The following is a 22,661-nucleotide window of genomic DNA, read 5'->3' on the forward strand; positions in this document are numbered from 1 at the left end:
TAGGGAAGAGGACTGACTGGCTGTTAAATTATTTGAATCCCATCACTGACTGCAGGTAATCAGCTACTTTTAGAGCAACAATTTTCAACCTTTATCATCTCATGGCACACACAAACTAATTACTAAAATTCTGCGGCACACCAAAAATATACTTTTTGCCAATATGACAAATAAAATAGGTATAATTTTGATTCATTCACACCAGACAGCTATTGTTGTGTTGGCTGTTGTCTGTTTGGGTTTTTTTTTTATTTGACAATCTACAGAAGAAGATGTCAGTGCCCGACCAAATAGGTTTTTAAAAAATTGCATGTTTTAAATTGTTTTGCAATACACCAGTTGAAAATTATTGTTCTATAGCAAATACCAGAACCAGGAGGGGGCAGGAAGAAATAGCCCTGCTACTCTCTCCTCCTGTCCTGACTTTTCTGTGATGCCTCCCATTGGCTGAACCCAACAACTTTCCATCCTGCAAGGGGGCTAAGGATGCAGCCATCCAGAGCACAAAGACAGCAGAGAAGGGCAGAGAATGAAACGGACAAATTTTGAGGGCACTGGAGAAAGTCAGTGTCATGTCTTATAGCCTGTTCATTTTTATTTACAGGTAATTAGCAAATACTTCTTGAATTTTTCTTAGTAGCAATCTATGTCTGATCCCTTTTTTTCTTTCAAAAATAAGAATAACATGTGGTGAACATAACAATTGGTTATCTCTTTTATCCTACAAGTGCTTTGGAGAAATGATAGTACTTCCAAGGAAAACATCGGCCACTGTATCTACTCACCCAAGCTGCTGTGACATAAACGCATCCTGTGGCTAAACATCCAGAAAAATTGGAAACACTCCACCTGAAATGGGAAAAAGCAGCATACCTGAGGAATAAGGTGGAGCAAAGCATCCCCAGAGAGGGTCCCAACAGCCAGGCCCACAAACAGCTGTAAAACGAGCCTGTAGTTCTCCTCGCGGCCGTGGAAAAGGATCAGTGTTGTCCCGAGCATGGAGCCCAGTGTGAGCAGCATCACCGCCAAGGTGCTGTAGCCATATTCTAAGTTGAAAGGAGATGCAGACACAGTCAGTGCTCCTCACCTTCTGTCAGTGCCTCAGCTCATGAGAATGACAGAAGACTCTATCTTATAATGCTGACAAGGGATATGAAATTGTTTATTGTTAAGTGTGATACTGACTACAAGGTTTTAATTTTTAAGAAAAGAATGAAAAGACTTTTACCTAAAAACTCTGTTGCTTTTAAGTTGCTCTAATGACTGCTTATTAAAAAAAAATCATGGTGGCAAGCAAGGACCTGGCTTACCTCCTACCCCCCCCCCCCAAGAAATGAATTTTTCTCACTTTAAACTATAACCTCTGTGGACAGATACTGGTTGTGAGGAAATAATAGTAAGACCCAGGCTGTGGGCTCTGGCCAACAACATGAATTTCAGAGGCTGTCTGGCTCCCACGCCTTTCAGAGCCAACTGGCCCAGCAACTGCTGTGTAAGGTGTAAGCCCTAATATCACCTTCCTGCCCCTTGCACTGATGTCACATTGGCACCATGCCATCATTGTCCCTAAACACTATATCTGCCCCTCTGGCACTTCTAGGAGGGAGGAATAAAGCACTGCAGCATGTCTCATGTTCCTCCAGTTCCCAGTGCTTTCTTCACCTTGGGAATCTCACCACCGACGCCATCCCTTGCAGAGCAGGTGGAGTCCAACACTGGTAACGACTTTCATCTAATCACACTTAAACCTTTTGTAGGCAAGCCAGCGTGGTTACAATGGGAACATACAGTTTGGGCCCATGTAGATCTATGTTTGTGTACAGAATGATTACTTTCTTTCAGAAGTTCTCAAGATTATTTGTAATGTCAAAAACACTTATTATTCTCAATGACTAAAATGAGTGAATGTGTTGGTAAACACTGATCAATGAATGATTAATGGCTGATAATAAAGTTGGACAGCCTACATTTTAGATTATTACAACAATATTTTTTAACCTTGAAATTTATTTGTTTCTAAGTTGTAGACTTTTCAAAAATATTCAGAAAGTACAATATTTTAAATTATTCTAAATAAACCCCAAATATGTATGAGGGGAGCAGAAACAAAGGGGGAAAAAAAAGAGAAAGATTAACAGGGAAAAGTGGCTTTCAGAGTCAAATATGAATGACTTGGAGGTAAAGAGTTCCTAAGCCAACACTTTCCTTTGATTGCAGATTTCCAGAACAAATACTCTGTTTTCTACTTATTTAGAAATTACTAACAATTCATGGCAAACTGGTTTGTAAACAATAAAGGAAGGTAATTACAAAATTAAACTATCACTTCTTTCAGTGACTACACACAGATAAATAAATTAAATCAAACAATGTAGTTATGATACTACTTAAAGTCCATTGTAGATTTTAAGAAACTATCATCTTGGAGTTAGTTATAATAGAAAATAGGTAGTCGGTTCTCATTATCCTTGCAGTTTTCTGGAACGTTCACTCTGTACGTTAGATCATATTAATGATTCTAGCTGATAACGTGGTAATAGGGTGTGATTTTAAGATGAAGTTTATTGAATTATAAGTTCTAAACTATAAAGCAGTCTAATATTAAAATAGAGTTGATTAAAAAAATAAAAAAATAAATGAAATAGAGTTGATCGTATATTCAAAGAAAACAAAAATTTTTTTAATTAAGTGAGAGGCGGGAAAGCAAGAGAGACAGAGTCTGGCATGCACCCCAATGGAACCCACCCAGCAAGCCCCCTAGGGCTCTGCCTCTCTGGGGTCTCTGCTTTGCTGCTCAGCAACTGAGCTATTTTAGTGCCTGAACAAGGCCATGGAGCCATCGTCAGCACCTGGAGCCAACTTTGCTTGAACCATTTGAGCCATGGCTGCAGGAAGGAAAGAGAGAGAGAGAGATAGAGAGGAGGAGGGGTGTAGAAGCAGATGGCCATTTCTCCTGTGTGCCCTGACCGGGAATCAAACCTGGAACTTCCACACACTGGGCTCGGCCAAGGCCAAAAACAAAAATTCTCAAACTTTGATTTCCCCACTCTTATCACCATTCTTTTACTGCTAGGAATCCACTATAAAGTGATTGTTATTTAATAGATATAGAGTTTCCATTTTGCTAGATGAAATGTTCTAGAAATCTGTTGCACAACAATGTGAAAATACTTAATACTACTGAACTGTAGATATTACACCTAAGAATAATTAAGATCATAAATTCCATGTCTTTTTTTTTTTTACCACAATTACAGTTTAAAAAATAACAAAATGATTTAGAATGATCATACAGCTACTTAGAACTTTTGTTCTGTTCTAATTTAGTAAAAAAAAATAAAAATAGGATGACGTCAGAGTAATGGCGGAGTAGGAAGCGATACCGATAAATCTCCCCCAAAACTCAACAAGATCTTCAACCAGAAACAGAAAAACCTATACTTGGAGCTTCCAGATTCTTCGCAATACACCCAAAGGTATGATTGAGTGAAAAATTGGCTAAATATATAACCAAACCCCGAAGGAAATAGGGAGTAAGAAATGCTCCGCCTTCCTCACTAACCTAAACAGGGCGGCTTTTTCTGGTAACTGTGAATTTAGAAACTGAGGCGGGCAAAGGGGGTGAATAGATCCAGGCCGCCACAGCAAAAAATGGCCGAACCAGGCTGTGGCTCAGAGATCCAAGCCGAGGAAAATCTGATCCTGTGGCAACCCGGGCAATACAAGCTAACACTCGCGCCAAACCCAAACAAAGAAAGACAAGCGGATCGGCCATTTTACCCGGTCTCCTGGTCGGTGCGCAGTTAGTGGAAGAGAGATTTCTTCCTAAGCCGCGGAAGTGGGTGCCCGTGTTGCCCCACGGAGAGGCAGGGTCAGAGGCCTTTCTGTGGGCTGAGGGCAGAGTCTCTGGGCAGCCCCAGCGCCCTGGGAAAGCCACGAACGGGAGGGAGTGAGAACTAATTCAAACGGTGGAGATTTTCCGTGCTGGAGGCTGTTTCACTCAGAGGGAAACGGGGCCGGCCTCATATCCTGGTTTGCGCGCGCAGATAAGGAGTGAGCGATTCCTCCGAGTGCCTCGGCAGTGTGCGCCCGTGTTATCGCACAGAGGGGCAGAGTCAGGGGCCTTTGTGTGGGCCAAAGCGGAATCTCGGGACGCCCCAGCGCCTTGCAAAAGCCGCACACGGGGACGGAGCGAGACTCAATTCCAACGCTGCAACTTTTCCCTGCGGTTGGGGGTTTCACTCAGAGCGTGAGACTGCTGGCCGGATATCCTGGTTGCAGACAGTGAGTGAGAGTTTCCTCCAAGCGCCCCGGAAGTGGGCGCCCGCTTGTGTTACCGGATAGAGTGGCAGAGCCAGAGGTCTTCGAGTGGGCGGAAAGCCCGCCTGATTATGCTAGCAGCTCTGACTGACTGAGCCTTACCCAGAGCCCTGTGCTGAGTGGAAATAGAGTGGGGAGTTGCCAGCAATTTGAGCCTCTTACTATCCAGGCAGAGGCAGCAGCAACCCCATACCTGGACTATCAGGCTACTAATTGAGGAAGGAAAGACTAGGAGAAAGGCTCCAGGAACACGGACTCTCTCACTGTCGGAGCCTATAAATGCTAATGAGCCTCGACTCCCAACGAGAATAAAGCACAATACATGACATTGCCATAGAGACTTATCAACTGCAAACCTCTACCTGAGCGTGCCAAAGGGGCAGAACCCGGGGTACAGAGTCACCGACCAGGAAGAGGGAGAGAAAAGAAAAAGCAAGAAGATAACCTCTCAAAATCAAGAATAATCTGCAGACTTTATAACCTATCCCATTTTATTATATTTGTTCGTTTGTTTCTCTTATCTTCATTCTTGAGACTTTTTTTTCCTCCTCCAATTTGGCCGATTAACTCTCTACCGGTCTTACTCTCTCCTCTCCCTGAACTACACTACCCATAAGTGTTACATCTCCCATTATCATTTCTCTTCTCTTCCTTTCTCTCTATGAGGGTTGCACTCCAAAACCCTTAACTCTCTCTCTCTCTCCTTTATTTTTTCTTCTTTTAGTGGTTCCCTCTTTTTTTCTCTCTCTCTCTTTCTTTTCTCCCTCTATATTAGTTTCTTCCTTTCTCCTTTACATCTCCTCTCATTCAAACCTCAATAACAAACAAATTATCTTATCTGGGACTCAAACCTATGTTTGTGGCATTTTGGGGGGTTTTTACTTCACCTTTTTAACTCACTAGCAGTGCTCCCATCCCTGGCTCTCCATATTATCTAGTTCTTGTTCCACTAAATACAATAGTAAGTTTTTAATTTGTCCCCCCATTTTTCCATTTTCCTCTTATTCCTCTCATCATAACTCTTAGAAAACCAACACCTAAAAGCAAATCATTTTATTCTTGACCCAAATTTTTTCCTTATTTGCTTTTTGTGGGTCCATACGCTCTTTTTTTTTTTCTTTTTTCTTTTTTTTCCTTTTTTTTTTTTTTCTTTCTCTCTTTTTTGCCCCTTTATTACTTTTCCCCAATTCAGGCCCTCCATCACAGGCATTGTTTGTTATAACTCACAGTCCACCACAAGATTTTCTCAAGAAAGAGGGGAGAGGAGAGGAGAGGAAAAAAAGAGGGGGGGAATAATTTCCTTTTTTAAAAAATTTTTATTTTATTTTATTTTTCTTTATTTCATTATTAATTTTTTTTAAAAAAAACAACTCTTTTCGATTTGTTATTTTTTTATTTTTTTTAACTTTTTATTCTTTATTAAATCTCATTAATACTATCAACAAAACCACCCTCAGATGCCATTAAGGAAGAGAAAATCGAATATCATGGATACAAAAGAAAGAGAGGTAACACAGCTAGATGAGGAAAAATCTATGGAGAAAAAATTTAATATATTGGAAACCTTGGAGCTAAATGACAGAGAATTCAAGATAGAAATCCTAAAAATCCTCCGAGATATACAAGAAAACACAGAAAGGCAATATAGGGAGCTCAGAAAACAACTCCATGAACACAAAGAATATATGTCCAAGGAAATTGAAACTATAAAAACAAATCAAACAGAGATGAAAAAACTCAATTCACGAGCTGAAAAACGAAGTAACAAGCTTAGCTAATAGAACAGGTCAGATAGAAGAGAGGATTAGTGAAATAGAAGACAAGCAACTTGAGGCACAACAGAGAGAAGAAGGAAAGAGACCTCAAAAATTAAAAAAAATGAGATAGCCCTACAGGAATTATCTGCTCCATCAAAAAGAATAACATAAGAATAATAGGTATATCAGAGGGAGAAGAGAGAGAAAATGAATGGAGAACATACTTAAACAAATAATTGATGAGAACTTCCCAAGCCTGTGGAAAGAACTAAAGCCTCAAGTTCAAGAAGCAACAGAACTCCAAGTTTTCTTAACCCCAACAAACCTACTCCAAGGCATATCATAATGAAAAATGACACAAACCAACAGCAAAGAAAAAATTCTCAAGGCAGCCAGGAAAAGAAAGAATACAACATATAAAGGAAGGCCCATTAGATTATCATCAGATTTCTCAGCAGAAACTCTACAAGCTAGAAGAAGAGGTGGGGACCCCCAATATTTAAAGTACCTGAAAGAGAGGAACTTTCAGCCATGAATACTATACCCATCAAAGCTATCCTTCAATACTGAAGGAGAAATAAAAAACAATTCACAGATACAGAAAAGATGAGGGAATTTATCATCGAGAAAACCCCCACTCCAGGAATTACTAAAGGGGGTTCTCCAATCAGATACAAAGAACAAAAAAAAAACAGATCCACAAGTAAAAGCTCCAAGAAGAACACAATAAAACCAAATTTTAAACGGTGACAACAACAAAAAGAAAGAGGTGGAGAAGACGGAGGATTACAGTAGCAAAGGTACGATGGAGTGCAAAAGTACTCACAAAACTAGTTCGCTACAATGAACAGGGTAGGGGACCCTTTTCATTACTCAAAGGTAACCACCATTGAAAAAACCACACAGAAGCAACAACTGAGATAAAAAAGATAGCAACAGAGGAAAGATGTATGGAATTACAACCAAATAAAAACAAAAGATAGAAAAACGAAGAGAAAGGATCAAACAAGACACAAAACTAACAGAAAGCAAGATATAAAATGGCAATAGGGAACTCACAAGTACAATAATTACACTAAATGTAAATGGATTAAACTCACCAATAAAAAGGCCACAGAGTAGCAGAATGGATTAAAAAAGAAAATCCAACTGTATGCTGCCTACAGGAAACTCATCTAAGTAACAAGGATAAAAACAAATTCAAAGTGAAAGGCCTGGAAAACAATACTCCAAGCAAATAACATCCAAAAAAAAGCAGGTGTAGCAATACTCATATCGGATAATGCTGACTACAAGACAGGAAAAGTACTAGAGACAAAAATGGCCATTTCATAATGCTAAGGGGACACTGAATCAAGAAGACATAACAATTCTTAATATATATGCACCAAACCAAGGAGCACCAAAATATATAAGACAGCTACTTATTGATCTTAAAACAAAAACTGACAAAAATCCAATCATACTTGGAGACCTCAATACACCGCTGACGGCTCTAGATCGGTCATCCAAACAGAGAATCAACAAAGACATAGAGGCCTTAAACAAAACACACTAGAGCACCTGATATGATAGACCATCTACAGGACATTTCATCCCAAAGTGACTGAGTATACATTTTTCTCCAGTGTACATGGATCATTCTCAGAATTGACCATATGTTGGGCCACAAAAACAATATCAGCAAATTCAGAAAAATGAAGTTGTACCAAGCATATTTTCTGATCATAAAGCCTTGAAACTAGAATTCAACTGCAAAAAAGAGGAAAAAAATCCCACAAAAATGTGGAAACTAAACAACATACTTTTAAAAAATGAATGGGTCAAAGAAGAAATAAGTGCAGAGATCAAAAGATATATACAGACTAATGAAAATGACAATACGACATATCAGAATCTATGGGATGCAGCAAAAGCAGTGATAAGCAGGAAGTTCTTAACGCTTCAGGCATATATGAACAAACAAGAGAGAGCCCAAGTGAACCACTTAACTTCCCACCTTAAGGAACTAGAAAAAGAAGAACAAAGACACACCCAAAACCAGCCGAAGAAAGGAGATAATAAAAATCAGAGCAGAAATAAATGAATTAGAGAACAGAAAAACTATAGAAAAAAATTAATAGAACAAGGGCTGGTTCTTTGAAAAGATCAAGAAATTGACAAACCCTTGGCAAGACTTACCAAGGAAAAAAGAGAAAGAACTCATATAAACAAAATCCAAAATGAAAGAGGAGAAATCACCACGGACACCGTAGATATACAAAGAATTATTGTAGAATACTATGAAAAACTTTATGCCACTAAATTCAACAACCTAGAAGAAATGGATAAATTCCTAGAAAAATACAACCTTCCTAGACTGAGTCAAGAAGAAGCAGAAAGCCTAAACAGACCTATCAGTAGAGAAGAAATAGAAAAAACCATTAAAAACCTCCCCAAAAATAAAAGTCCAGGCCCTGACGGCTATACCAGCGAATTTTATCAAACATTCAAAGAAGACTTGGTTCCTATTCTACTCAAAGTCTTCCAAAAAATTGAAGAAGAAGCAATACTTCCAAACACATTTTATGAGGCCAACATAACCCTCATACCAAAACCAGGCAAGGATGGCACAAAAAAAGAAAACTACAGACCAATATCTCTAATGAATACAGATGCTAAAATACTAAACAAAATACTAGCAAATCGAATACAACAACATATTAAAAAAATAATACATCATGATCAAGTAGGATTCATCCCAGAATCTCAAGGATGGTTCAACATACGTAAAACGGTTAATGTAATACACCATATTAACAAAACAAAGAACAAAAACCACATGATCTTATCAATAGACGCAGAAAAGGCTTTCGATAAAATACAACACAATTTTATGTTTAAGACTCTCAACAAAATGGGTATAGAAGGAAAATATCTCAATATGATAAAGGCCATATATGATAAACCATCAGCTAACATCATATTAAATGGCACTAAACTGAAGGCTTTCCCCCTTAAATCAGGAACAAGACAGGGTTGTCCACTCTCTCCACTCTTATTTAATGTGGTACTAGAGGTTCTAGCCAGAGCAATCAGACAAGACAAAGAAATAAAAGGCATCCATATCGGAAAAGAAGAAGTAAAAGTATCACTTTTTGCAGATGATATGATCCTATACATCGAAAACCCCAAAGAATCCACAAAAAGACTACTAGAAACAATAAACCAATACAGTAAGGTCGCAGGATACAAAATTAACATACAGAAGTCAATAGCCTTTCTATATGCCAACAATGAAACAACTGAGAAGGAACTCAAAAGAATAATCCCCTTCACGATTGCAACAAAAAAAATAAAATACTTAGGAATAAACATAACAAAGAATGTAAAGGACTTATATAATGAAAACTATAAACCATTGTTAAGGGAAATCGAAAAAGATATAATGAGATGGAAGAATATACCTTTCTTGGCTAGGAAGAATAAATATAGTCAAGATGGCTATATTACCCAAAGCAATATACAAATTTAATGCAATTCCCATCAAAATTCCAATGACATTTTTTAAAGAAATAGAGCAAAAAATCATCAGATTTATATGGAACTATAAAAAACCCAGAATAGCCAAAGCAATCCTAAAGAAAAAGAATGAAGCTGGGGGCATAACAATACCTGACTTCAAACTCTATTATAGGGCCACGACCATCAAAACAGCATGGTATTGGCAGAAAAATAGACACTCAGACCAATGGAACAGAATAGAAAGTCCAGAAATAAAACCACATATATATAGTCAAATAATTTTTGATAAAGGGGCCTACAACACACAATGGAGAAAAGAAAGCCTCTTCAATAAATGGTGCTGGGAAAACTGGAAAGCCACATGCAAAAGAATGAAACTGGACTACAGTCTCTCCCCCTGTACAAAAATTAACTCAAAATGGATCAAAGATCTAAACATAAGACCTGAAACAATTAAGTACATAGAAGAAGACATAGGTACTCAACTCATGGACCTGGGTTTTAAAGAGCATTTTATGAATTTGACTCCAATGGCAAGAGAAGTGAAGGCAAACATTAATGAATGGGACTACATCAGACTAAGAAGTTTTTGCTCAGCAAGGGAAACTGATAACAAAATAAACAGAAAGCCAACTAAATGGGAAATGATATTTTCAAACAACAGCTCAGATAAGGGCCTAATATCCAAAATATACAAAGAACTCATAAAACTCAACAACAAACAAAAACAATCCAATAAAAAAAATGGGAAGAGGATATGAATAGACACTTCTCCCAGGAAGAAATACAAATGGCCAACAGATATATGAAAAGATGCTCATCTTCTTTAGCTATTAGAGAAATGCAAATCAAAACGGCAATGAGATACCACCTCACACCTGTTCGATTAGCTGTTATTAGCAAGTCAGGTAATAGCAAATGTTGGAGAGGCTGTGGAGAAAAAGGAACCCTCATACACTGTTGGTGGGAATGTAAAGTAGTACAACCATTATGGAAGAAAGTATGGTGGTTCCTCAAAAAACTGCAAATAGAACTACCTTATGACCCAGCAATCCCTCTACTGGGTATATATCCCCAAAACTCAGAAACATTGATACGTAAAGACACATGCAGCCCCATGTTTATTGCAGCATTGTTCACAGTGGCCAGGACATGGAAACAACCAAAAAGCCCATCAATAGATGACTGGATAAAGAAGATGTGGCACATATACACTATGGAATACTACTCAGCCATAAGAAATGATGACATCGGAACATTTACAGCAAAATGGTGGGATCTTGATAACATGATACGAAGCGAAATAAGTAAATCAGAAAAAATCAGGAACTGTATTATTCCATACGTAGGTGGGACATAATAGTGAAACTAAGAGACATTGATAAGAGTGTGGTGGTTACGGTGGGGAGGGGGGAATGGGAGAGGGATAGGGGGTGGGAGGGGCACAAAGAAAACAAGATAGAAGGTGACAGAGGACAATCTGACTTTGGGTGGCTGGGTTATGCAACATAATTGAACGACAAGATAACCTGGACTTGTTATCTTTGAATATATGTATCCTGATTTATTGATGTCACCCCATTAAAAAAATAAAATTATAAAAAAAAATAAATAAATAAATAAATAAAAATAAATAAAAACCTATATTATAAAAAGCCCTGGAGATATTTAATCACGTTTCATATTCTATTCTTCCACAAACAGATTTCATGTGGAAATGTCATTCTTCTCATGTAATACATAAAGACATTTGAAGTTTAATACAAACACCTGGGTGCCTAATAAAGTTTAAAGTTGCCACATTTTTAAGGTAGTTACAAAAGTTCATAAAATGTTAAAAACTCACAAGAACAAATCAGCATCTGACATTTCCAAGGCAAAAGGCACAGTTTCAAGTTCTGGGATTCCTCTTTTCCTCTCCCCTTTGTCCTGAGGGCCCTGACAGTGTGGTATCGGAAGAGAACGAATGTTTCCTAACTTTAGAGTTTATGGATATTTTTAGGTCCTCTGTGAGTCAGATTTTACCTGTTCCCATATGCCAAGCACAGCCCCCAAACCACAAAATCTCTGACTTTTGTGGCCATCAGATTTTACTAACTTAACTTACCCCAATTCCCTTCACAGGTGCCATGGCATCTTGATTGGAGCCAAGTGACTTGCAGACAAACACTAGGTAAATGTTTCTCATCGTTACAGTGGAACTTAACAAAATAATTAAATTTTAGCCACTACTTTAAGCAGCTACTTTACATAGGTCTGAAACTTGATTTATACATAGTCATAATGTCTAAATCGATTCTCAATGTATAAATAGAATTCATGAAATTGAATCGAAGGTGATGCTTAGAGATTGAGTTTTACTACACTGAACAATGTTTTCTTAATAATGTCTCCCCATGTCATCACCTCTTCATCTTATATTTCTGTAATTTCAAAAGGCCAATACAAGCCTTTCCCTTTAGTTGTACAATGCAACATTTTAAATTGAGGACAGTAATGTTTATCTAGGTTATTCAGTGAGTGCGAGTTGTTTGAATTTTTCTTAGGAAGACTATTCCATCGCAGGGTCTAGGTCATTAGAAAGATCAAAAGTTTTTTCACGGATCTTCAGTTTATAAACCCATTCCCAGGTAACCCGTATGTACCAGACACTGTGTCACATCATGGGAATATAAACATGCTCCTGGAAGCTCCAAGGGATTGTGGTCTGTCTGCCTCATCCATTTTTGAGTCATCACTGATCACTAGGTGCTGAATTATTTAGCAGCTCACTTATAATAAAGCTTTCTTCCTCTGGTAAATGTGGAGTTTTAGATATTTGACCTGGCATGTTTTTTGTTCACCTAAAATCTTCAAATGAGTCTGTTGATGCTGCAGAATCCATTGTGACTTAGAAGAGAGTAGCCAAACAATTGAGCTATTATGGAAACTGCAGACTGTCTCAAAGAAAAAGAAAGGTCACTGAAAAAATATGTATAAGGCCCTCAGGTCAATGATAATATTTTAAAGGTTTCATGTGTTATCTGTCAAGTTTTTCTATCCACCGTGGACGTTCCTGGGTAACCATTTTATAAAAAATTTCAATGTCTTTTTGTCCATAGTATCCCATTGGAACCTTACCAGAACCCTCTCAAGCCTTCCAGATGAGCTCACCTACTGCACTGATCCAACAGGAGACAGGTGAGAGCACATCCAGGGCACCTGCCAGGTCTGGGAAGCTGGCACCTGCCTGCACGTGTCGCCACCACTCCAGAGCAGCCTCTGGTTCACCCCAGACTGCATTCATTCTTTCTGTTTTACATGTTCTGTGATGTGTGAAAGGATGGGAAGCCCTGGAGGATATCACTGCTTTCCCCCTGTGCAGAAAAAGAGATGGGCTCTGGAAATGAAGAGATTGCTGAAGATCACAGAGTCGGCTGGGGATAGAACCCACAACTCAACTCCGCACTTCTGATTCCAACATTACATGTGTTCTTTCTCTTCTACCATGCCGCTTCTCAACTACGTACTTTTAAGTTGGTCTGTAACCAAGTCCTACAAAGGGCACAAAATTAATTTATATAAATTGTATACAAAATATATATATTCATTGAAAGCTAGCATAGCACAGTAATTAAAAACATTGACTCTGGAGCCAACTTGGTTAGGTTTGAATCTCAACTCTATTACTTACCTGAGGTGTGTCCTTGGGCAAGTCACTTAACCTCTATGCACCTCAGTTTCCTCATCTGTAAAATGGGGATAATATCTAGCTCATAGCATTGTTGTAAGGATGAAATGAGTTGATAAGTGTAAAATGCTTAGAGATACCTGCTTCATAGTTAAGTACCCAGTGTACATGCTTATTATTACATATGTTGTGTGTATTCCATTTCTGAGGGAAGAAGCAGAACTCACTCTCCAGAGTGGTGGGCAGCAGGTTTGCTTGTTGGTCCCTGGGCAGCTGGCAAGAGCAGCTTAGTAATTGTTGGATGATTCCTGGACTCATTTGTTTAAAGTCCTCCTTAGAAATAGGTGAAAGGCTGTTCTGTAGAAATATCTTCATCAGTTGCCCAGCAGAGAAGCAAGTCTGTATGGAATAAACATACTTTGTTACTAACCTCAGCACACAAACAATCAATTGCCATTCTGGCTAAAATGGACACATACAGCCTGTCATTTAGCATTTATATACCACCTAGTTAACACAGCATTTGTCAATTGACATCTCCACAAAAACAATTGAAATCATTGTTTTGCCTACTGATATCTACCTAAATCTTTGCAGTTTTCTTTTTATAGTATGGGCATATTTATAATAGATGAGAATTATAAATAAACAATATGCAACAGGTCTCTGAAAAATTGCCACAAGTCATTTTGTCCATCTCAGAAGTGTTAAGGTCTGATTTTGTATATCAAAAATAACATATAAAAACTTTAATTTGTGGATGAGAATGGTACATAGTTCCACTAGCACAAATGGATGTCATCTATTGAAATAAGACCCCAGTATAATGGCTTTGCAATCTTTAATTACAATCAATAAGTTTTTTTTTGTCTGTTTGTTTGTTTTTTAAGTGAGAGGAGGGGAAATAGAGAGACAGACACCTGCATGCACCCCGACATGGATCAGGCAACCCCCATCTGGGCTGGCATTCGGACCAACCAAGCCACCCTTAATTCCCCGGGCCAACGCTCAAACCAATCAAACCACTGGCTGTGAGAAGGGAAAAGAGAGAGAAGAGGTAGAGAGGAGAAGAGAAAAGAAGAAGATGGTCACTTCTCACGTGTGCCCTGACTAAGGATCGAACCCAGAACATCTACATGCCAGCCTGACACTCTATTCATTGAGCCAACCAATCAGGTTTTTAAAAAAAATTTTTTTTATCAGTGACTTAAAAGGCTTATCTCTTTGGGACCAACTATCTTCTCCTTTCTGTTCCCCTTTGCACATATCTATTACCTTTCACAATCTTGCCTTCTCTCTTTCAGAAATTACATGGACATATAATCCCCAATTCTGGAGTGACCTTTTAGTCCACAAACCCAAGGTTGAGTTGATTCTGCTCATAGAGATCTCTGATGGCTTTAGCAAAGCCACAGATGGACTCCTTTGGGTCAGACATCCATTTGGTTCAATCAGTTTTTCCCACAAGATAGGAGGTGGGATCATGCTGTTTAAACATGACTGCTGGCCTCATTCCTGTGGGTGAGGAAGAGACTTCTCAGCAAGGAACAGGGCAAGGACTTTGAAACTTATCTACTACAAAAAGCAACAACAGGAAACTAAACTTGTGATTTTTTTTTCCTTATCAGAGTAAAAATCCTCAAAGCCTATTCTCTTTTGTATCATTTATTACTAATGGAATATAATTACAGTGGTACCTTGAAATACGAATTTAATTTGTTCTGTAACCGAGCTCGTAAGTCAGTCAACTCATATATCAAACTGCCGATACTGGACCCGTGCACCAACGCGCCAACTAGCTGCAGCTTCCAGAATCACGACTCGTATCTCGGAATTTCGCTCAGATCTCGAGCAAAAATACAGATCTAGTCTCAGCTCATATCTTAAAAAAAATTTGTATGTTGGTCTGTTCGTATCTCAAGGTACCACTGTACTTTATCATTTAAAATACTGACAACAAGAAGAGAAACTAGCAAAAAACTTTTGATGATGACTACTCCATAATAAATATGCGTTTGTGTGTGTGTGACAGACAGAGGGACAGATAGGGCAGACAGACAGGAAGGGAGAGAGATGAGAAGCATCAATTCTTCATTGCGACACCTTAGTTGTTCATTGATTGTTTTCTCATATGTGCCTTGATGGGGTGGGGGTGGGGCTACAGCAAACCGAGTGACTCGTTGCTTGAGCCAGTGACCCAGTGACCTTGGGCTCAAGCTGGTGAGCCTTGCTCAAACCAGATGAGCCTACACTTAAGCTGGCAACCTCGGGGTCTCGAACCTGGGTCTTCTGCATCTCAGTCCGATGCTCTATCCCCTGTGCCACCGCCTGGTCAGGCCACAATAAATATTCTTATTGGAGAATGACTGGCAAGTAAATGAATGTAGAGATAACAGGAACAGACTGCCATGATAAGCTTCTGTGCCTTTGATCTTTATTTGCTGTTTCTGTGCTATTTAGGTCATTGTTTTACATTTCCTCTGATATGACTAAAACAAATGTCTTTAAAGACAATGCATTATATTTAAACACAACACATTTTTTATTTAAAAAAGAAAATCGCATAGATATTTGGATTACCCAGATAATAACTTTTACAATTTCTTTATCCTTTTACATAAAACTTCAATGTGTGTGTATATATATATATATATATATATATATATATATACACACACACACTTGTGCTGATATCAGACTTCTATGGTAACTTTACAAATATATTCTAAAGCAGTGCTTCTTGAACTTTAGTTTTGAAAATTCTTTGGAAGGCTTATTAAAGGACAGAGTACTGGACTTCACTCTCGGAGTTTATGACTCAGTAGATCCTGGAGTGGAGCCTAGGAACTGGTATTTCTAACCAGTTGCCAGGTGATGCTGATGTTGCTGGTCCAGGGACAGCTCTTTGGGGACCACTGGTCTAAATAATACAGGAAGGACCCTCAGAGCTGGTCTCCTATCTTAGGGTCTCATCAAGAGTCAGAAGGAAAGTGACATGTTGGGACAGAGAAGAATTGTAGAAGAGAGAAGAGGTTATTCTGCTTATTTTGTGAAGTCAGCCCAGGAAATGATTATTACTGTTTTTAGAAGTTTCATGGCTTAATTAGGTAATCTCTAAATTTAAAAAAATAACCTTGACCCTGAAACAGCTTTTAAAGAAACTTTGCAAACAAGAATTAATATAGGCATCCACTCTTGTCATCTTCAGTTGGATACAATAAACACTGAAAGAATTAATTTGTATAGCTACCTTTTAACAAAAAAGTAAAGAAATAACAGTAAAAAATTTATTTTAAAAAGTGTATAGTAGTAAAAATATGTGATTCTACCCAATCATGTATTCATAACTCATCAGCAGTGAGCAATTGTTAAACAGCAATCAGCAGTGTTAAGACTATGTGAGAAATTATGCTCTCTTCAGATATAGGTTGTGCTCAATAACAATAGTGCTCATCTAAGATACAAATAACAAAAATCGTTTTTATTTACTTAAATCAACATTTCCTAAACAATAACATAGTTGTTAAGGGCACCAAACACGCTATCAAGCAACCTATGTATATATTCTCAGTTTCTGTGAACTTAAGCAATTACTTATTAGCTCCATGCCTCCATTTCATCATCTGTAAGATGAAATACTATAACCTAACCTCATATAGTTGTAATAATTAAATGAGGTAATGCAGGTGACATAGCACAGTGTCTAATACATAGTAAGTACTCAATAAATGTAAGCCATTATCATAGAACACTAATTTCTTATGATTTTAAATAATTAGGGTAGGGAAGGATTCTATGGTCAAAATTTGAGAAATATTAGCTTTGATAAGAATAAAGAGGTTTATTTACGAAAGGACTTCCCACATATGTTTTTCCAGTATTTCCCAAACTTATTTGACCATAGCACCCATTTTCAAGATGCATCAAGGTATACTAGTAAATGCATTTTTGAATATACATTAAGAAATGTCGATATGTTTACATGATCATATATAACCTTTTCTCAAAAAACATTTCAGTGCTATACAAACATTTCTCTGTTGCTCACAGCTCAAAGTAATCTCTTTGTAATTTAATGTAAATTAACTAATCTAAGCTTAAAGTATTCAGTCATCATTGTATGGAATACCTTATCCTCCTAAGCTCCATAGGAGCTATGCCTATTTTGGTTCAATACCGTACATAGCCTTAATGCCAACAATAGTGACTTGCACATAGTAAAGGCTTAATATATGTATATATTGAATTAGTTATTCATGCATTCAGTATAGACCTGAGAAAAGAAAGAGTAATATACATTATTCTCCTAAATATCTTGGCTTTCATGTCTATGTTTGCAGAGGTCCACTTGCAGAAGGAAAAAAATTATGGCAACTCTGTGGAAATAGAATATTTTTACATTTCAGGAAAGTACACATTATCATTTAAGTCATCTATAACTCTTATAGAGAACTTTCATAGCTGGGCTTCCATTGAGAGTAACAAATGATGATATAAGAGGAATAATGACAATACCTGATCCCAGGAAATTGGACTATCATCTGACTCTTGGTCCATGAATACAGAGAGATTAGGGTAACTCCAATCATGAATTGTTATATTGTTTTGTTTCCTTTGATATTGATGGACTTTATCTTTTCTGCTACAGGCACTTTTGATCCAGAGAATGTTAAGAAGTTGGTCTAGTTCTAGAAATTTCATACAAAGTCTGGTGTCACGTAGAATAAAGACAGGTCAATTTCAGAATAATCACAATTTCACATGGCCACAGAATAAATACTTTATTAATTAAATTTGGTTCTAATAAAAAAAATTTATTCTGAGCAATAATAAATAACATTTATACTTCATGTGGATATTGGTTCCTTCACAAGATCTTGGCTAAGCTTTGGGGCTGAACTCGTCTTATGAAGATCTTCCCACCATATTTATCTCCTAGAGAAAATGAAATAAGTAATTCTACCAAGGCAATGCCTTCAATTAGGCCAACTAATTCTTTTTCTAAGTGTTCCCTATAAAAATGTAAACAAAAGATGAAACTGGCCAAATCTGTAGAAAATTTATTCCTCTGAGGCACTATACATCCTTAGTAGATTAACTATAACTCCAATGTAGTTAAGTCAACCAAATTATTTTTCTCTTAATTGTTTATGCAGAAAAGGGAAAGAAAATGAAAAAAATGTTCAGATTGTAGAGACAAACTAGACCTTGTTCTTTAATGCTACTGTGGTATGGTGGTCAGTTCTTTCCTTTGGTTAGTTTTTACAAATTTATTGATGCAGGTCAGAAAGGATTGGCATGATATATTCAAAGCAATGAAAACCAAGGACCTACAACCAAGATTATTCTACCCAGCAAAGTTATAATTTAGAATCAAAGGACACAGAGTTTCCCAGACCAAACAAAGCTAAAGAAGTTCATCACCACCAAACCAGTATTACATGAAATGTTAAAGGGTCTTTTTTAAGAAGATGAAAAAGATAAAAAATATGAACAATAAAATGGTAATAAATATGTATCTATCAACAATTGAATCTTAAAAACAAAATAGAAGAACAAGCAGAACAGAAACAGACTCGGAGATACAGAAAACATCTTGATGGTTGGTTGCCAGATATGATGGGGGTTGGGAGGATGGGTGAAAAAGTTAAAAGGATTAGAAAAAAATGGTTGATTTTAGCCCAAATAGGTGATACAGAACATCTTCTTCTTCTTCTTCTTTTTTTTTTTTTTTTTTTTTTTTTACAGAGACAGAGAGAGAGTCAGAGAGAGGGATAGATAGGCACAGACAGACAGGAACGTAGAGATGAGAAGCATCAATCATTAGTTTTTCGTTGTGGCACTTTAGTTGTTCATTGATTGCTTTTTCATATGTGCCTTGACCGTGGGGCTACAGCAGACCGAGTAAACCCTTGCTTGAGACAGTGACCTTGGGTTCAAGCTAATGAGCTTTGCTCAAACCAGATGAGCCTGCACTCAAGCTGGCAACCTCAGTGTCTTGAACCTGGGTCCTCCGCATCACAGTCCGACGCTTTATCCACTGCGCTACTGCCTGGTCAGGCCAGAACATCTCTTATGAGCAACTATTTGGATTTTTTTCACCAGGATTCATGATGATTAATACCTAAACAAGTGGCCCTGACTTTATAGCACAGTTTGCCTCTTACGGTAGTCTGTATCGTGGTCTGATGTCTCTTCCATTTAGAGTGATCAAGCCTTCCAGTGGCATATTTTCACATTACTTGAAAGTGGAATCATTGCATGCCTTCCCCTGAAATGAAAACTCTGTTGCTGAACTTTCTTGACTCCTGGTTCCCATATCAAAGTTCTCAATATAACATGAGTTTCCCTGGCTTCTTTCCTAGTTACGACAGCTAGGTAACATGATTTAGTTGTATTTCAACTTTAATTTTAACAGAAAATACAAATGAGTCCTAAAAAAACACATTTGTCATTCAATTTATTGTACAAACAAGTCCAAAAAAGATCAACACCGAATTGTACATCTACCAGCTCTTAATCCCTCCTTTCAGAGTTGGGAGACTTATCCAGATCATGACAGTATTGTTGGTCTCTTGGTAAATTTATATCTCTATCTACATTGTGACTTCCCAAGAAGAAGTGTGTTGGCAGCAGCACAAGCTATTATGTAACATACCAGGATCCCTTGGTGTGCAAACTTGGGCATTTTGATGCAGAGTAAAAAATAATAATAATTATAAGTCATCTCACTTTCAATGTCTTGTCAAGAACAAAGAAATGTGCAAAATGGATATTCTGATTCTATTCCTGGCATCCCATTTCATCTGGAAGCTCCTAAAAGCTGGCAGTCATGAATGTAGCCAAATAGATATTTCACATTACTTTTATTTAAAATTAAATGACTTACTTTTATGGTTACAAGCAAACTGCTACCAAGGCTCTTGCACCATTTGGCCTACTACTTCATCATTCTACACATAGTTTGCCACCCCTAGCTCAGCACTGTGTACTAAATAGGTATGTGTTCAGTTCATTCTTCCCACAGTAGTTCATTAAAAACTTTCCCTTTGGCTCTACACCCACGATTTCATCATCACTGCTGAAGCAGGCTGAGTCCATATTTTTGCTTCAGCATCACATAAATATTATCATAGTATGTTTGTCTTAAAAAGGCCACCTGAGCTATCTTACTACACACTAAATAAAATGGTGCACAAAACGTACCTGAACAAATTTAGTCATCAAAAGTGTCAGTCCTTTTTTTTTGTTAGCACAATGTATTTAGTTGGTGTAACTTGGAAGTTAAATTCATGAAAAACATCCTTACCTGATAGGTGAAGAGTATCTGTACTATTCAAGGAGCCGAAAATATATTCTGTAAAATAGTCTGGGGAAGGCAAGTTTCTTTGCCCCAGACAAACACCTTGAAGAGACAGAGCAATGATTGTTGCTGCCAACTGAGGAAGCATATTTTCATCAGCACCATCACTGTTCAGTATTCCAGACTTTTTCTGCAGCATTTTGGTTTCTATACACTGAAATCAGAGACAAAGGAAGAAGAAAATTTTAACCTCTGAAGCTATGTTGATTAAGATGCCTCTAGGATTTCACCGAGGATGAGGAATAGTTCTTCACCTAAAAAGAGGATTAAATTGTTTGTGGAATGTGGCTCTCACAGAATACTTGCTTCTTCCATCTGAACATGACACTGATATATCTAACTCTTATTCCACTGGTCCTTATTGATCTAACATTTCTCATTACTGCCTTAAAGATGTGTCTTCTCCAAGGAGGTGTTTTGTTTTTACTGTTTACATTTGATGGGTTGTTTCTCTCCAGCTTCAAGGACAGCCTGCAGGAATGACGTTCAAATCTGTACTCCCAACCTTGACTTCACACTGGCTCACTTGACTTCACACTGACTTCACACTGGCTGCCTTGAACCATCAGAGAGCATATCCCCTTTCACACTGGCCTTTAGTTTCAAGCCCAACATGTTCTGATCACAAACCAAAGGCAGCATGGTGTCTGTGTTCTTTGAACTACCACCTTATTAATTCATGCAGCAATTTTTCTCATTTAAATTACAAGCATCCATAAGGCTTGAATCTTGACTTACATATCAATAGTATTCCTGTTCATTTATTTAAATATTTTTTGTGTGCCTACTATGTGCCAGACACTGTGCTAAGTCAATTCCATATACACTATCTTTTCTTTTTCCTGAAACTCAATGCAGTGGGTACTCTTTTTACAAAGCACTTGGCCAATGAGGGGCAAAGTCCCAATTTGCACACAGATTTGACTTCATAGCCTGTGCTGTTTAATACTCTCCCTCTTATATGTAGAAATAGATAGAAATTTAGGATGGTGATGGGACTTTTATACCATTAAAGTAAGTTCCATAGCCCAGGGGTTGGGCCAGACAAATAAGGTTTTAATACTATTTCTGCTATTTCTAACTGGGTGAAGTTAGGCAAAATAATTACCTTTGCTAAGCTTCCTAGTTATTATTTGTAAAATTCCACCCAACACAAAGATTATCAAGTTAGATGAGATAGTCCATGTAAAATCCTTAATATAATAGTTGGCACATAGGACACAGTCAGCTAATCTCAGCTACTATTATTGTGGTTTCCAGTGTCTAGGCATACATCTGATAGTATGTTGGAGATGGCAAGATCCAGATCAAGAAAAACCTTATATTTTGTGCTATGAAAGACTCTAGGGGAACTGCTGAAGGACATAAACAAGAAAATAATACAATAATGTAGTTTATAGAAATATCACTCTCATAGAAAAGTAATAAATAAATTAAGAGGGTGTAAAGCCAGTAGCCACAGCCATCATCACAGCCGCCTGGCCCATGCAGGTTCGCATTAGATTTGAACAGACGGTAATGAAACAACAAAGCCAAGAACTGGTGAGTCATTAGCATTAATTCTAGCTTGCACCCAGTGGGCGAGAAATACACACAGTGGGAAAACACTCCCCTTTCCATTCAGGGCTCCCAAAGCCACTGACTGATCCGAGTTTCCTAGAATCAAAGGTTTCTACCTCATCAGCCTTATTCTCCTCTGTTCCCCATCTCCTTCTCTCTGCACAAACTCTGCACAAACTGGCTTCTCTCTCAGCACTTCGCCATCTTGGCTACTTCTCCTCTCCTCCACGTGGCCTTTCTCTGCTCTCTTTTCACTGCTCTCCTCTCTAGAACATAATCCCTCTTCCTTTTAAAACCTTTTGGCGCGAAAGCCCTCCCCCAACACACATTAATATAATCACCCCGATCCCAAGCAAGAAGGGCAAATAATATTATCACCTGGGTGGGACAGACTTCCATGTAGGCAGTGCCATCTTTAATAAAGTGAGCATAATATATTTTATCTGCCCAACACAGGGGTAGAATTTAAGGGTAGAATTAATAAATT

The 22,661-nt window shown here is 37.8% G+C and overlaps 1 protein-coding gene across 4 annotated transcripts in view; it reads right to left on the bottom strand.

Moving 5' to 3' along the window:
- Positions 1 to 22,661, bottom strand: part of SLC39A12 (solute carrier family 39 member 12) — a 70,988-nt gene that overhangs the window by 34,300 nt on the left and 14,027 nt on the right. For all 4 annotated transcript variants that reach the window (XM_066279778.1, XM_066279777.1, XM_066279776.1 and 1 more), the window contains 4 exons: positions 20,561 to 20,768; positions 17,767 to 17,939; positions 13,479 to 13,650; positions 874 to 1,046 (listed from right to left, as the gene is read on the bottom strand). In XM_066279778.1, coding sequence (XP_066135875.1) covers positions 874 to 1,046; positions 13,479 to 13,650; positions 17,767 to 17,939; positions 20,561 to 20,768 — 726 coding nt within the window. The remainder of the gene's footprint in view (positions 1 to 873; positions 1,047 to 13,478; positions 13,651 to 17,766; positions 17,940 to 20,560; positions 20,769 to 22,661) is intronic.

Source organism: Saccopteryx bilineata, chromosome 5 (assembly GCF_036850765.1).
Source record: "Saccopteryx bilineata isolate mSacBil1 chromosome 5, mSacBil1_pri_phased_curated, whole genome shotgun sequence".
NCBI lineage: Eukaryota > Metazoa > Chordata > Mammalia > Chiroptera > Emballonuridae > Saccopteryx > Saccopteryx bilineata.